Source organism: Conger conger, chromosome 8 (assembly GCF_963514075.1).
Source record: "Conger conger chromosome 8, fConCon1.1, whole genome shotgun sequence".
NCBI classification, from domain to species: domain Eukaryota; kingdom Metazoa; phylum Chordata; class Actinopteri; order Anguilliformes; family Congridae; genus Conger; species Conger conger.
In genome coordinates, this window is record NC_083767.1 from 14,366,004 (window position 1) to 14,383,197 (window position 17,194).

The window sequence follows — 17,194 nt, forward strand, 5'->3', positions numbered from 1 at the left end:
TGCTCTTGCACTTTCGACACTATACATACACAGTAAAAAAAAGTTTAGAAATAGACTTGGGGGTGAAAAAGGGAAAGAAATGAAAGTCTAAAAAATACTGACCATCATAAACTGTTACTGGGTTTCATCAAATGATTCATAAGAAAAGAACGTTTAACTTTTTTACATTTGAATTATAAATGCTTTTGAATATAGCCGATGTCAGGCGATTCTCGTTCCAACTCGGTCGGTGTTCGGAGAGAGGTAGAAACTACAGGAATGTTCAGGACTCTATTGCAGCAGCAGAGATTTCATCGGCACATTTCCTTAAGGGCAGGTTCCACTTTTCCTCCCAATCAAAATATGCAACGTAAAACTGGTCAAGTTAATATTTCTCTGTGATTAATATTGTCTGGATTACATCCAGGGGTTGATTAAGCAAATCTAAAACTCAATCTTTCCATCGTAGGCAAAACTTTATCAATGGTGCATTCAATTTGTACATCAACTAGTTCATTTCTGGCTTTCTGTGTTAAGGCTGAAACGAGTGCGTTAAGGTTAAATGAACTGACTACCCTAATATGAACAAGCTTTGCTAAACATGCTAATTGAGCTCACTAACAATATGTGATACATTTGACTAAAACAATGAACAAATAGGAGAGTTTAGAAGTCAAATACGAGGGAATTTTGCACTGTACCCGTCTCAGCGATAGGCTACCTGATGCTCTGCTGTTTTTGTGCTTGTTAGCTGTCTGCTCTTGAGCAACTGGGGACTCACTGCTACAACTGTCAAGCGTGATGTATTACATCATTACACACAGACACACACACACACACACAGACACACCTGAATACACATTTATTCATGTGCATAAACACAGCTCATGCATATTGCTTAACAGCACCAAGGTGCTACCATCATGATCCGAACAGTAATATTTGTTCACAACAATTAAAGCAAAGAGCTAATAAAGTCAGAATGGATATGTGTGTGTGTGTGTGTGTGTGTGTGTGTGTGTGTGTGTGTGTGTGTGTGTGTGTGTGTGTGGGTGTGTGTGTGTGGGTGTGCATGCGTGCGTGCGTGCATGTAGGTGTGGGAATGTGTGTGTGTGTATATGTGTGTGTGGGTGTGTGTGTGTGTGTGGGTGTATGTGTGTGTGTAGACTGTATTCTGCAGTCTGTTCTCCTTCATTTTGTTTTCAATAAGAGATGGTGGAGAGGGTCCTGTGATTGCTGGTGTGGCAGAAACCATATATTTCAAAACAGGGAAGGTTACCCTTCATTCAAATCGCCATCTTATTTCATTTTTTACCATTTTTGTTCGACTGCTTCCATTGTCATTTCTAATTTCTAATTTTTTTCATGGACATAAAAATGACAAAACAGATTGAGCGGTGTAACGCGAGCCAAAAATTAACAAAACATAAATTAAATTCTCCGTAAAAAAAAAGAAATGGGGGGGGGGCTTCCAAAATGTCTCTCACTATAACTGCCGAGCTCAGCTGCATTGGGAGCTTTATGTGGAAACACAGAAGTACGACACACACCGCTAAATCACTTGCTCTGTGCTTCCCTGCAGCAGTTCGAGATTCATCACCACTGCAAAAATGTATGGAAATGACAAGCAATGGGCATAAGGTATTTTCCCATACTGCACTCTGTACTCCTATAAAAGGGAACATGTTTTTCTCACACCCCCTCTCCTCGATTTCTCCAGTGCTAAATGGAGAAACTTAAAGACAAGAAGGGCCAAACATGCAAAACGAACAATGCCATTTCAGTTACATTCAGTTTCAGCTGCCGTGAGGATCACACCACCAGCCCCAGAGGCAAACTCTAAATGAGATCCACTGTAAAGACAAACGGCCCCTCAGACACAACACGTTCTGGGGTACAAAACTCGCAGACAAATTTATTCAAGTAGTGAATCTTATTCTGCTCTGTAAACACCTGGAGCAGACAGAACTGTGTGTGCGTGCGTGCGTGTGTGTGTGCTTGTAATCCTGCTTAAATTGTGTCAAACACTGTGCCATCTACGTATGAGATTTTAAAACTTTTCAAGTCCAAAATAAATACCTTCAAAAATGAATGGCTCAGATATTGTGGTAAACCTCCACAGCCATTTCATAACTCAACCATGCCTTCTTAAAACTATTTCCATTTCATTAAAGCATTCGTCATCTTGTGCATTTTTAAGTTATGGTGATGGGAAAACATCCTTCCTCAATTTCTAATCACTCATCCCATCATCGGTTTATTTTACTGGCAATGTATAAGAACAGAAATTATACAACAAATGTCCTTCATTTATGACATGCCCGTGTAATACGGAATATTCAACGTGTATTCCCTTCAAAATGAAAATGAGCTCGCTATGCGCTAACCTGTAGCTACAACAGTCCATGTACAGCATAGGCCATGAAAATATTAACTGTAACCGTATACATAGGCTACTTTTCGAATTGGGAATAGTTCTATAAATAAAAATAAAAATCTAAATTTGTAAGGGCGGACTTAACCAGTCAAACAAGCTCTGCTTTACTTGTGGAAAAAGTCCATGATTGAATCGCCAAACAACACTATTCGGCCAAAGAAACCCGAGTAAGACGAACAGCAGGAAAGAGGAATACATATCTGAGTCGGTATGGCTTCTAACATGTTAATTGATATTTTCCGTTTACTGTACCAGTGGATACTTTACCACATGTCAATGGGTTCTTAAGTCAACACAACGCCTGAGGTGCCATTCCATAGATGCGATCTCATTTGCATAAATACGAATATGTTAATTAATCTAGAAATCTATTCGGCCAACTAAAACGTATTAAATTGAACAGCCCGTAATTTCCTGAATGAAAAATCGCGAAGCCGTTCTGCTTGAAAATGAGCGAAGCCGTTCTTCTTTTATTATTATTATTATTATTATTATTATTATTATTATTATTATTATTATTACCTCAGATCTCAGTATAATAGGGTATCAACCATTACTTGGCTACAACAAAGGTGCAAAGTATTCGCTGCTTTAAATGATAGTATTTTCAACCAAAAGTAAAAGTAGATCAGTGAGCTAACCATTCCATGTGGTTTCTGTGCGCCTCTGGTTTGAGAAACAATGTGCAATTGCCCAGCCCTGACATATTAAATATCTACTATTATATTTAATATATATAAGCTATTAGTTAAAGGAATAAAAGGTTATTTCTTGGCGTGCATAGATATGCTTTTGATGGGTGCAAAAGCGTGCATGTGGGTTATGTATTTTACTACATTTAAGTATAACTTTGCGTATTCTCCGTCGGCCAATATTAAAAAACCGAATATCCGAAAATATATAGTATCACTTTATGTCTCAAGCCAACATTATGGACATAACATATAGGAAGGCAGACACTGAAAACGGAAATAACAGGTTTCGGCTGCAATGCAAATAATTTGCTAAATATTCATTATGGGGCAAATAGTCAAAATTATTATTTACATTGTTCAACAATTCGTGAAAATAGGACGATAATTAATAATTTAGCAATACCACATCACAGGCCAAAATGTAAGTTCCCATAACACAATCAGTTTTAGTTGCAACACATAAAATTACGAATAGCTGAATTTAAAAAATGTACTTCAGTTAATTTTACCAAGTTGATTTGGTCGCGAACGACAAGAGCGCATGAATTAATTATTGAAATTGAAAAGAGCAATTGAGTTATTACATAAAACATTCAAATAAATGTGGGTGATCTCAGATTTCGAAGCACCTCCCATAATGAAATTAATGGTAAGCAGGCACTGCTTGAAAATAATAGTTTTGGCACCAATATATAAAAATTTTGGTGTGGCTCTTGGTATTACTTTGTAAATAATTGGCAGATATGAGCAGCTAATTACTAATTATTCTTTTGGATTTCCAGTTCAAATACTGCATCGTTTCAGCCTTATTTAAGATGAAAACATGACACGGACTATTTTAAAGGCTAAAATGTTGAATGGGCTGGTAAGTGGACTCTCGTTCAAAGTCGCAATTATGTACCTCGAACCTGCTCAAACCGAGGATTTGCACGGTGATGTTCCTGAGAAGTGTCTGATCTGTCCAACGTGGTTATCGAGCGAAGATTTGATTGGCTGTTCGGCCTGACAGCTTTGTCTGTGATTGCAGGAGGAGAAGTACCACCCCCTTCACTCAGGCTCAAGGACCATTCATAACTAAACAACTCCAGCTCTCCGGATTGAGTCTGTATAACATAGCAGACAAGGTGCTGTACAGTAAGGCGCAGATCTACTGGCCGAGGGACTGAGATGAGATACTACGACCAGCTTTTGATATTTTGACAAATACAGGTTTTAAGAGAAGACAAAAACTGTGACCAGTTGAACTTCGCTTTTTCTGTTAAACGGGGGCGTCCTGATTGATACTTGGGTATTTTATTGCACCCGCATCGATTTCTTTAAAGCAACTGAAGTACATCCGCTATTTACGCAAAGATTGTTTTTTTTCAGTACTCTGTAGCGCTTGCCTCTGGCTTCACCGTGAGCATTGGATCCGTCAGCGTACTGCGATACCCCGGTGTACAGCCCGGACATTTGCCCAAACATGATAGCTGCGCAAGCAAAGCTTGTTTACCAGCTCAACAAATACTACAACGAGAGATGTCAAACTCGCAAAGCGGCAATCGCCAAGACTATCAGGGAAGTGTGCAAGGTGGTGTCGGACGTCCTGAAGGAGGTTGAAGTACAGGAGCCCCGCTTCATCAGCTCCTTAAGCGAGATTGAGGCGCGCTATGAGGGGATGGAAGTGATCTCCCCCAACGAATTCGAGGTGGTGCTTTACCTGAACCAGATGGGCGTTTTCAATTTTGTGGATGACGGATCTTTGCCTGGGTGCGCTGTGTTGAAGCTGAGTGACGGACGCAAGAGGAGCATGTCCCTGTGGGTCGAGTTTATCACGGCCTCTGGCTATCTCTCAGCTCGAAAGATCAGATCGCGGTTTCAGACACTAGTCGCACAAGCCGTGGACAAATGTAGTTACCGTGACGTGGTTAAGATGGTAGCGGACACCAGCGAAGTGAAACTCAGGATTCGAGAGAGGTACGTGGTGAAGATTACGCCAGCTTTCAAATGCACAGGCATCTGGCCTAGAAGTGCGGCGCAGTGGCCCATGCCTCACATTCCCTGGCCCGGTCCTAATCGGGTAGCAGAAGTCAAAGCTGAAGGCTTCAATCTCCTCTCAAAAGAGTGTTATTCGTTAACCGGCAAACAGAGCTCCGCGGAAAGTGACGCCTGGGTCTTGCAGTTCAGCGAAGCTGAAAACAGACTGCTGATGGCAGGCTGTAGAAAGAAATGTCTTTCCGTCCTGAAGACTCTGCGCGACCGACACCTAGAGCTTCCGGGCCAGCCTCTAGACAACTACCACATGAAAACCTTGCTTCTGTACGAGTGCGAGAAACACCCGAGAGAGACTGACTGGGACGAGTCCTGTCTGGGTGACCGACTGAATGGAATTCTTCTCCAGCTTATCTCCTGTTTGCAGTGCAGGCGATGTCCTCATTACTTCTTACCAAACTTGGACCTGTTTCAGGGCAAACCTCATTCCGCGCTGGAAGCGGCGGCAAAACAGACATGGAGACTGGCGAGAGAAATTCTAACGAACGCGAAAAGTTTGGACAAATTGTAGATCAATTTAAACGAGTAACGTATTGTTAATAGAATATGAAGGAACGTTGGAGATCACTTCACTGTAAGTGGAAAATGGTGATTTTTCTCTCTCCGAGTAATGTGAAGAAGTCTTTTTAAAAAACCAAGAAGTAAACGGGAAATTGCAAGAAGAAAAAATAAGGTACATTTTCAAATACATGTATTTTTTTCTTGTTTTGAATGTTTTCACAAAGTGAAGAACCTTTTATTTAAATGCGCACAAAATCATTGCTGCAAAAACAAAAATACGATGTAAAGTGCCAAGTTCAATTTTTGATTATGTGCCCTACGATTTAAATGTAATAAAATAAATACAAAGTCAACGTTGTCTTTACTGTTCACCATTGACATAATAGCGTAAATGTATAACTTGAGCATTTATTTAAGATATATCCAATTGGAATGGAACACGTTCAATGAGAGCAAACTGAAAATGAATGTACAAAGTATGGAAACTATTTAAATTTAAAAGCACGATATGGACTATAACTTCAGTTGAAAGCTTCCAATTTCACGTTACCTGAATGATTGTTCAAATTGAACAATTTAGCCATCTTTAATTAAATGAAATAGCCTACACACGTCTGTATTCCGCCCATTATGCTACTTTAATACAAACTTGTATTTCAGCTTTCTTTTACTATTGTCAGCACTATATTATTTGCAGACTGTGGCTGTGTTCATTATTTTCAACATGAACGTTGATATAAGAAAGCTGTTGTTTCACAGCGCTGTCGATTATATTTAAATAAACATCCCATTGATATAGGCCGCAAAAACCAGAGAGCTGCTTTCAGAAATAAAACTACGTTCAAAGAAGGTAAGGGCACATACCTAGTTAGCGATCAAGATACGTGTGACGCTTACAGTTATTCGAGGGAAAGAAACAATGTGTACTTTATATCTGCTGTGAAAAACTGAACATATAATATATTTACCCATGTTACTTATAAAAGAGAGACTGTGTCGTATGCAGGCTACACACTAATACAATTACGGTTATCTTACAGAAATGACAGAAATGAGCTTCGCGCGTTACAAATATAGATCTAAGCCTATGGACTAATTCATTACATGTAGTCTGGGATTTGGAATCAATGTAGGTATTTTGTACAAATTAAGTAGGCTAGATTGTGGTCCTTGGTGCATTTCAGTTGACAATGAGACTGAAGTTATGATTTTGCTCCTCCAGTTTGAGTCCTAGAAAGACTAATCTCCGTGTACATTTTGTGGAAAACCCACAATGGCCGTGTTTAATATGACAATTTATTTTGATTACATTTCTATAAGGCCTATACCTACTTCGACTAAAACTGATGGGGCTATAAATATGCCTACTGCTACTGGTGGTATTATTATTATTATTATTATTATTATCATCATCATCATTTCTCAGATGGCAAGTACATGAATACTACACTTGCTGTTTGTAGTCATCCCACGGCAAGTAAACTTTCTTCAGATCAACAGATGAAGAAACAGTGCGTATCATCCATTCAGTTCTTTCACTGCGATTTAACGAAGTACTGCTTTGAACGTATTTAATACGTGATAATCGGTAGATATGTTCAAATGTCCCCCACAAAAGCTATGCTATGACACTAAGAATCATGCAGAAATATAGTTAATACATTAATAGTAATAGTATTAATAACATTCTAACAAAGCTATTGGTAAAAGTATACATTCATTGCTTAAAGTAAAAGCTTATTTTGATTTATAGATCGGGGAAACTATTTCACTTCTTTAAAATGTTCGTTAAACTATAGGACTACAGCACAAAATATAATTTAATATCAGAATGGTAAAATTAATACGGCAGGCCTAATAGGTTGCAAAAAGGCCTATCTAACATGCACCAATTTCCGAATGATATCAGATTTAAAATACAGCTACGTTAAAGGGCTACATGTTTGCAAATTGCAATAGCCTAAGTAATACATTTTATTGGAATTGCTATGAGGATATAACGTTGTTTCTTTCCTTTTTTTCTCTGGTTTTGCTCTGGAGCTGCCCAGTGACAGTTAGCCTACAGGCCTAGCCACTTCTCGATCATTGTAGTCATTTAATAAGCCTACCAGTTTCAGTAAAAAAATAAAAAAATAAAGAATTCACAGCAATATACACACACATTAAACGTGCAAATAATGTGTAATACTTTCAGTTTATACATTAATATAATTTACTTTCTGGAAAGGTGGATATGTGCTTTGGTCAAGATGGAGTGGGTGTGTTGCTTGGGAGTGGGTTGAGGTGGGGGGGAGGTGACCAGCTGTTTAAAATACATATGAACTTATGGAACCATTATCGACATTATTTTATACGGTCCTCATCAATTATTTCTTAATAAAATTTCACAGGTCATATGTAGCAAAGGTGGCGATCGATTTTAGCATGGGGGTGCTCATAGTCATACGGTAGGCTAATGCAAGCTGCATTTACGAAACGTTTCCTTCTATGGAGGAGAAGCAGTGCGCTATTTGGATCGATAAGTTTAAACAACCTCTTACCTTTGGGTCGATTTTCTTAAAGCTAGGTTCGTCTTCATCCACCTCGAAGTACAGCTCGGAAGCTGTGACGGACAACGTCCCTTTCACCACGACCGCAGGGGCGACCAGATGGGCCCCGGTGCTAAGGTTCACTGGCCCTAAGAGATGGCAGGGACAGCCAGTCAGAACGAAGGCAGTATCGTTACATGGTCAAAAGCAAAATGAACACGATATCGCTACAGGCTAAAAATAATTCCAAAACAAAAACCCCGAAACATGCACTGCTTGATGGTTTGCCAAGTATTATTAATAGTTACGCATTATTAATTATTAATATTAACGCATTTTGGCCAAAGATGTAGTAGTGACATCGCTGTGTGTGGAATAAGAAAAAACCTAAACTATAATATTCAAATAGGCCTATTTATTTGCCCTCTGATTATAATCATACAGCCTTTAAATTCATGAACATCACATTATTACTATGATTAGTAGGCCTAAAGTACACTAGCATTATTATTATTACTATTATTATAATTATAATTATTATTATTATTATTATTATTATTATTACTATTAATATTATTAGTATTGTATTAGTAGCAGTAGTACACTAGTAGTAGTAGAATATATAAATCTCACTATTTAGTTCTGCATTCCAAATAAACAACAGAAGCTTCGATTTTTTCCCTCTTTTACAATGACATTTGCGCTTCCTTTTATCTCAGTTTATACGAGATCAGACTGATTGAACTGCTTATGCACGTAATCAATGAGCAGGTCGCGTGAAAATCAAATGAATTGTCATTCCCATTGATAGGAGTGTGGCGTTTAATCTCACATCCATCTTAATGCATGCCAGTATGACAATGAGTCGCTCTCTCCCGGGAGCTGCGGCAGGCATTGTCCTCAGCCAAAAACGCACAGAACAGTGCATTGGCAGATGGTATCACGTAGGTAAGCAGCAGATTTGATTTCCCCAAACACGGTGGCACAAATGGATGATATTAAGCAGCTATATTCATTTGCTGTGTTCCATTGCCCTCTGTACATTAGCATGTAATCCTGAGGTAAAATAACATTTTTTCAATCACCCGCAGACATTCAGCGGACAGGGGTTGGGAGGGGTGATAATTTCCACTTCACTTCCGAGCCATGGCACTGTATTATTCAAGATTACCCTTTAATCCCATTGTCGTCATATAGACGGTTTAGGAATTAGAATATTGGGGCTCCTCTCTTACACAGAAAATTGTAGCCTACGTTACTGATGTTGACGAAGCTAAATTACAACATGAACGCTGAACTACGAATGTTATAGACTATACAGATCACATGCATTTGAATTTAAAGTATTGCGGGATAGGCGTTTGGATAGGCCAGCTAAAACGTGTATGCATGAACATTTTTATCTTTCCTTGTAGGTTAAAGATAATAGTTTGCACATATTATATTTAAAACGCTAAAATATAAATATAATTTCGATAAATGATGATACATTTTTCTTTCCTTGTAGGCTACGTTAATCAAAAGTATGTTGCGCATTTTACAAACGTGAAATCAGAAATGATAACATTTAGGCCTATATTAAAATTAATATTTCAAATGATAATTCAATAAATGAATGACTATTTGCATACGTTTTGTCATGACGTAACAAACAACATGATTAAAAACCAAACAGTAATATTGTGCTAACACCGATATTGCAGGTTCGGGCCATAATAACCTTCGGCCACTACACGTATGTGGAACACATAGAACACACAGAACACATAGAAACAAGCGCTCATACCCGTTTTCTTGCCAGGAATATTACATATCACAGCAGTAACCATCCACAATACAAATATTAATGTAAACACAAAGCGCTTACTGCAACATAAGATACCATTCCATAGCCTAAATTAAATTATAATTACGCGTTTTTTAAACAATATTTTAATTGAATAAATTGTATTTATCATATGATTCATGAAACCTTATCATTCTGAAAGCACAGACAACATTTTACATTATTGCGGTCTCGAGGAGGACACGGGACACTGGCCTGCGAGAAAGGACTGTTTACACCTCAGGCTACGAATCAACACAGCACGCACAGTCATGCAGAGAAAATTAAGACCTTACCCGTTAGGTTTTCCAGCTCTTTATCCTCCAAGGACGACAAAGTGTCATCATCTCCGTCCAATGATATCTCGCTCTCCGAGTTTTGATTTCCCAAAGCTTGACTCCTGATTGACTGTTTGCCTTTGAGGACATCTTCCTCGGGGGCTGCAAGTAAATAAGTATGAATGTAATTGAAATAATTCATGCGAATCGTTTTTAATTTCACACCTACATAGCACCTTTCTTTATCTTCACTCGTCAGTGGAAAAATATATTAAAATGGCAAACATTTAAAAAATATATTAATAATTCAAAATGAATGCATATCGCAACGTTGATTAAATTGAGATAAAATTGATCAAGCATTAAGGGACCCGTTTTAAAATGATTCGAAGACAAACGGAGCAACAATAATTGCGTTTAGAAACAAGTAAGCTTATAATAATATTTATCGATCATTTGAAAACATTCAAAGTTTTCAAAGAAAAGTTATTTTCATATGTCCCATTTGAATAGTTTCTACAATACATCATTGGGGCAAAATCTTATCGGGCGAGGTATCCACGCGACATGGATCCGATTGTACAGACTTGTCGTTAAGCATAGGCTAGGCGCAGGCAATAATATCAATAATTAAACAGATTATAACCTGTTTTAACATTGTTCAAAACTATTTTACATTAAATCATGTCACAAAATAAAACAAAAATCCAAGAAATTAAGGCTTTTTTTTCAACTGACAGAGCTGGAGAACATGGAAGAGCTGGCTCCAATTCATGCAGCCAGGTATCGGAATTAGAGCAAGCCATTTTATTTCCGAGTTGAATTCGTCCGCTAATGAATGTGACCTTTTCCTCCAAATATATAGGAGCCACTATAGCCGTGCAAACTTAACTTGCAGTGATTTTACAAGATTTTGGTCACACATCTCAAAAGGTTATGTTTGGCATTTTAATCATAATTCCAGAGAAATTTAATTAGTATGAGTCAGAAAACTGAATGTCAAGCCTTGACCTTCACAAGAAGGGTTATGAATACCAATATATTTTTCATGAAATAATTCTGTATCGATTATATGCCACATGAGCGAGGGGTTTATCAAAATTGCATATCTACATTGATACAGAACAAACATATCATCTGTAAAATCTAATTTCTGGCATTTGATATTTTCCAGCTGATCAGGAAGGGCCAGAAGTTGTCTGTGTTCCTTTAAGACATCAAAACAAATCTAAAATAAATACTATACTTTGAGCCAAACCAATACTCGCTAACATGTGCCAAACAAATCACAACAAAGCCAGGCTAGCTCCCTGCTCATTACATTTTCTTATTCCTGCTGCTCATGACTTTGGGCTCCAAGTGGATTATTTAAGGAAAATGCTAATCTGCAAACATTTATCGAAGACTGTGTTCCCTGGTGGTGTGGAAGGTCAGATCTGCTAGGCCGGATCTCAAATCTACTGTACATGTACACACAACGCTTCATTTATAAAGTGTGTGTGCGTGTGCATGTGTGCATGTGTGTGAGCATGCGTGTGTCTGCGCATAAGTGTGTATGTGTACATGCAAGAGTGTGTATGTGTGTGTGCATTTGTGTGTGAGAGAAAACAAGAGTGAAAGAGTATGCAAAACTTAAGGAACCAGTTGAGCAGCGGTAGGTAAAAATGTACATAGCACAGTTCATTCACCCATTTACCCATGTACTTGTGTAGCTTTATTTCTCCAAAACGTAAAAGGTAAAACCACATCTATTGGTTCTTTAAATTTCCCCACAAAGTCACTGAAAATGGAGCTGAAAAAATCTTTTGTCATGGAAAGTATGGAGCTTACTGATATTTAGAATGGTCTTCCTGTAATTAAGTCTCCCTGGAGGATTTTTAGTTACCAGCGGTGAAATTACTACCAGCCTCCTAATACACACCACATGCCTTACTTTCACACAGTAAGTGGACAGGGTTTTAGCTGCGTGTGTGTCTGTGTGTGTGTGTGTGTGTGTGTGTGTGTGTGTGTGTGCACGTTCTTGCACAATTCCATCAAAATCAACATATGAACTTTCAAGTTCAACCAGGTCTGTAGATAGTGTGATCCCAGGCAGAAATGGTCAAACCTGTAATTCAATTATATGGTCATGATTGCAACATAACCCCTAATAAACTATAATTGAAAAATTTAAATGAGGACAATGTCCAATTCTGTTGTGCTAAACGCTTAAACTAACAAACAGGATTCCTCCGGAACAGTGTCAAGTGTAAGCTGACGGACAGGAGTTAACACACAAAGGCGCATACGGCAGATATACTGTACCAAAAGAGCTTTAGGGGAATAAATGGTCTCAACGTAGAAAATGCACATAATTAAAATGAACTCTAAAAAGAGAAAGAAAAATGGCTGTCCACTTTCATTGAAAACTTCCTTCTCATGATCCCTGACCCACGCTAATGACAGCGTTCATCTGGTAAACATTTCTCACAGCAGAGTGTGGTGCACAGTCGTTTCTGAACATATCTGCTTTAAATGGAAGACAGCCCATAATAATTTATCAAAACGCATGCACATACATACACATGAACACTTTTGAGATATTAGAACAAGAGAATGCAGATTTGCACTCGCCTAACAGTTCTCCAAAACATGATCAAAAGTGACACATTACGCATCATCCTATCATCCTTCAAGATATGTACTCCAAGAATTGCTATGGAAAAACATTTGTTCTTTCTCATAGAAACACTGTCGCTGCAAGACCAAATACTGCAGAAAATAAGATAAGGACAATTTTTAGATACCACTAAGAACACCATTATACCACAAAGAACCATAATTTCACAAATCATTAGTAACATTGGTTCACATCAAAATGTCAATTGTATATGCTGGTAGTTAAACCCAAATAACATATCTTAAAATGAAATCTTTGGATGCATTTTATTGTGTATTAATATCCCAGAGGAGTAAATTGTGTGTGCATGTTTTATACTATGCATGGTCTAGAGGTTTATACTGTAATTTCTAAAATCTAAACCATTTCAAAATAAACAATGTAAATTATAATATCATTATACGCTATAGTTAATTTGTGTGTGCATTGCGCAAAATAAATACAAACCAGAATTACAATAAAAATGTACAATACTGCAATACAGCTATCTATAACAAAGACATTGCCTGTCTTTTGAATAATACATGCATATCAACCGTACATAGCCGGGCCATTGCTCTTAGTGGATAGTGCAAATGTAAATAATACTTGTTACTTGACACGGTTTTAAGCCCTTTTCAGCTCCGGCAGCCCGAGTTCCCATTTGTATGCTGCTAAAGGCAGGCTTAGGCAGGGCAATTAAATTGTCAGAATTAACAAATTTGTTTTTAACAAGAGCGTAGCCAGGAGTGCAGTGGTGAGGCGGGTATTGATCACCAGAACAGAGGCATTTGTCTTCGGGTATTTATTCTGCCACCTCCGGCCCACAGACCTCCATCCAGACCAAATCAATCTCCACAAAAGATGGCTCTTTCTCGCCATAAATACATAACGACGCTCCGCACAGACGCCACACCTCTCCGGGCTTTCGGGGTAAATTGCTCGGAAGTTTCCGGCGGCCGGTAAATGAACGTGGCTGTATTCGTGTGCATCTCGATGAACAAGAATGTTCGACATGCGTTTAAAAACACCCCGTGGCAGGGATAATTGATCTCGATTCAGTTTCAGCAGTAGGCATTGACAACAAACTGGTAAAAAAAAAAAAAGTGGGCTTGGGGGTGTGTGTGTGTGTGTATGTACACATGTGTATGTGATTGTGCTTGGGTGTGAGTGTGTGTGTATGTGTGAGAGAGAAAAGGTGAGTGTGAAAGCCAGAGTGACAGAGTGTTCATGAATGCACCCAGTAGAGCATGTGTGTGCATATGTACATATACAGTATATCCCTATGTCCAATAAAACAGGAATTCCATTAATTATGGTACGACTCTAAAACGAAAGCACCTTGATTGCAGAGCTCCAGGACGGCGAGCGGTAGCATGAAATAACCTTACATGCAGACTCTCTCCTGCACTTAATTGTTTTTAATTTTTTATAGGAGTCAAAGTTTCCATTTCCCTTGTTCATCCGAGTGAAAATAATTACAGCCAGATATGACCTCCCAGCTCCCTTTCAGAATCTGAGCCGGCAGTCCTCATCCGCATGCGATTCTTCACCTGAATACCGAACCAGGCCCGGAACGCATTTACATGGGGGAAACCACATGAGATTTTAATTAAAGAGAAGCAGAGAAATATACCCCCCTGCTTCCCCCCACTTTCACCGGAGAGAAAAAGGGCTCACGTGCTTGATTTGTACACTCTGATGAGCATATTTGAAAAATAAAAAAAGGAAATAAGAAAAAGGGTTACGGCAGCGGTCGGTCATCTCTTTAGGGGGTGGAAGATGCGGTCTAATATTCAAACGTCGCAGTCGATCTTTGACAGACTCGTCAAATTGATTATCAATTACGTTAAGGAAAGGGAAGCCACGGGGAAGAGCTCCATCAGAGCGGATCGCGAAGCGGGGAGGGGGGATTTGCGGTTAAGCCGTTCAATCAGCATTCTTCATTAAGTCCTGAACGCTTTCACACAAACACGCAAACAAGCAGGACTGCAGCACATACAGTAGGTCCAGTGCACCATAACGGAGTACAGCTCGCGAACAGGAAACGCAGTCGATGTCTCCGGCCACCCCAGCTGCGCATTACGCCCATTAGACCGGCCTGCAGTCTCTAAGGATTCTGGGATTTGGTATGGTTATTGCTTTTAGACCACATTCTTATTGACTTCTGTCAGGCCGGTCATTCGTCTTGAGGACCGATGTCACATTCGGAGCGTTATCCGGTGACATATCGTCGTCGTTTTCCCTCAGAAATGGCCCTTTCTGGGTGGAGTGCAAAAGGTTAAGCTGGTAAACTGGAGCCGAAATGTCGCCGATTGCAAACGCGCTGGACGCAGCGAGGAGGCAGAGCGATTTTTAACAGAAACAAAGGGCTTCGTCTGCTCTGGCCGGGCCATTCCTCCTCGCTTTCGAGATTAAATTAACTGCAGGGAAAACGCATTTTTACACGGGGCCTTGGCTAGCGACACAAGTCACTGTCATGCATATGTGAAATATTTAATACGTGCGCTGCTGACTGCTTTGTGTGGCCTTGGGTTCTGGAGCCCAGAGTTCAGTCCCCAAGTGGAAGGGCTGCCATTTTGTTTCTGCACCATTGTTTAATGTAAATTGCTCAACTGCAAGTCCAGCTGCGGGGATGAGTTACAGACCGCTCGGCGAGAAGCAGCCATGCCTCCTTCCCGGCTGATAAAGACGGATGGGCGTTATTATTTTGCCATTTGCAGAAACAAAGCGGGGTGTACTTGATCAATTGAATCCAATCTCCATGCCGTGAAGGCTTAATCAATGTTCCTGATTACTTCACTGCCACTTCCATTCACTTGGCATTAAATGACTATCGACACCACCGTGTTCAATAGCATGAAAGAGTATCTATGTATCCTCAAGCGAGACATTTTTTCGCCAGAGAGCAAAAGTGGAAAGTTATATTAAACTGATTTATTGTCATTATATTATGCATTGATTTTTGTTTGTCTGTAGGCAACCGTCTTAAAAAAAGGTCACAAGGCCGTCTGGCTGGATTCATGGCAGACACTGCTCATGCCATATAGGGCAATGCTATATGTAACAGAGGGGGCTTTCCTCGGTTGAAATATTCTGTAATAGAAATACTCTTAAATATTTTGCATTTTAGAACACGCTTGTATGGTGTCCTACAAGGACAATCACGCTTCAAAAAGAAAAGCAGAAACAAATAGTGAAACAAATTTCCAAACACATACAAAAAGCTAAAGCAAATGAAACCATGGAAAAGTGCTGTTTGTCCGATTAGAATTGTTTCTGAACATATCCTTTTCACATTTGCTTTGGCATTTTGCAGTATGCTTATTCTCTTGCAGCATATTTTGATGGTGAATTTGATTTAGGTTTAAAAAAAAAAAAAGACATTGTTTCTTGAATGCTTGTGCTTTCATTTTTGAAGCGTGCTTATGTGGACCACCATACTTTTGACGTTTGAAAATAGTGATTCTAAGGAATGATGCTAAAGCCTATTCACAACCTGTTGAGTCAAGCAATTTATTTTAACACGCATGCCTCTGTACTGTTGGGGGAAAGAAAAAAAAAGAAAAAATCTTCTGCCGTATGTTCAACTTCTGAGAATGCGGGGTCATTAAAGCAATCACATAGCATGAGGAGTATCCTGAGGCTAATGAATCACAGAGAACGGCTGGCTACTGCAGCTACAGTATAAGAGCTGGCCTTAAAAAAAATACATACTAATTTTCCTGGCGTGGTGTGTGTGCACTCAAACCCTTAAAAGCCAAGTTTGCATTCAATTGATACATAATGGTACGGCGTAATCGTCCAAACATGTCGGTCCCACAGAGAGGACAGCTTCCAAGATGGCAACGTCCCCAGAGCTGGAGCAAGTCCCCCCGAGATTCGAGCATTACGCTGCCACTACCCGCATGTCACGGCCTTCACGGTAATCAGAAGTGATCCCAATCGAGCATTTATGGGATATTCTGGAACGTTCTGAGACAGGGTTTTCCGCATCCACCGAGTAAGGCCGGGTTGATTGACTTTCCTGCAGGAAAGCCATATCATGTTGCTCATGCAGAATTCCAGAAACCGGTGGATTATGCCACAGTGTGTGCACCGCAAACGGTGGTCGAACGCTGTACTGAGTGACTTTCCATCGGCGTTTCCATTTTACAGCTAATTACCTACATGTACATACACACACATAATGCATATGGATGGATACGATGGCCCAATTCTGTAGTTAAAATGTTATAAAAGGAACAGTGCACCTGGTCCAACAGGCATGCGGATAAAAGCT

General features: G+C 39.4%; 2 protein-coding genes across 4 annotated transcripts in view; one reads left to right on the forward strand and one right to left on the reverse strand.

Annotated features, from left to right (window-relative positions):
* The window catches only part of LOC133134671 (lipopolysaccharide-responsive and beige-like anchor protein), a 225,990-nt gene that overhangs the window by 78,945 nt on the left and 129,851 nt on the right, over positions 1-17,194 (reverse strand). For all 3 annotated transcript variants that reach the window (XM_061250938.1, XM_061250940.1, XM_061250939.1), the window contains 2 exons: positions 10,293-10,436; positions 8,184-8,320 (listed from right to left, as the gene is read on the reverse strand). In XM_061250938.1, the coding sequence (XP_061106922.1) occupies positions 8,184-8,320; positions 10,293-10,436 (281 nt within the window). The remainder of the gene's footprint in view (positions 1-8,183; positions 8,321-10,292; positions 10,437-17,194) is intronic.
* On the forward strand, positions 4,228-5,996 carry LOC133135673 (protein mab-21-like 2). The gene has a single exon (XM_061252863.1). It carries the CDS (start codon positions 4,574-4,576, stop codon positions 5,651-5,653), a length of 1,080 nt encoding a protein of 359 aa, XP_061108847.1. The 5' UTR covers positions 4,228-4,573; the 3' UTR covers positions 5,654-5,996.

What these genes read in the sequence shown, in the direction of transcription:
- LOC133135673 (XM_061252863.1), top strand. Translation starts at nt 4,574, where the DNA reads ATGATAGCTGCGCAAGCAAAGCTTGTTTACCAGCTCAACAAATACTAC.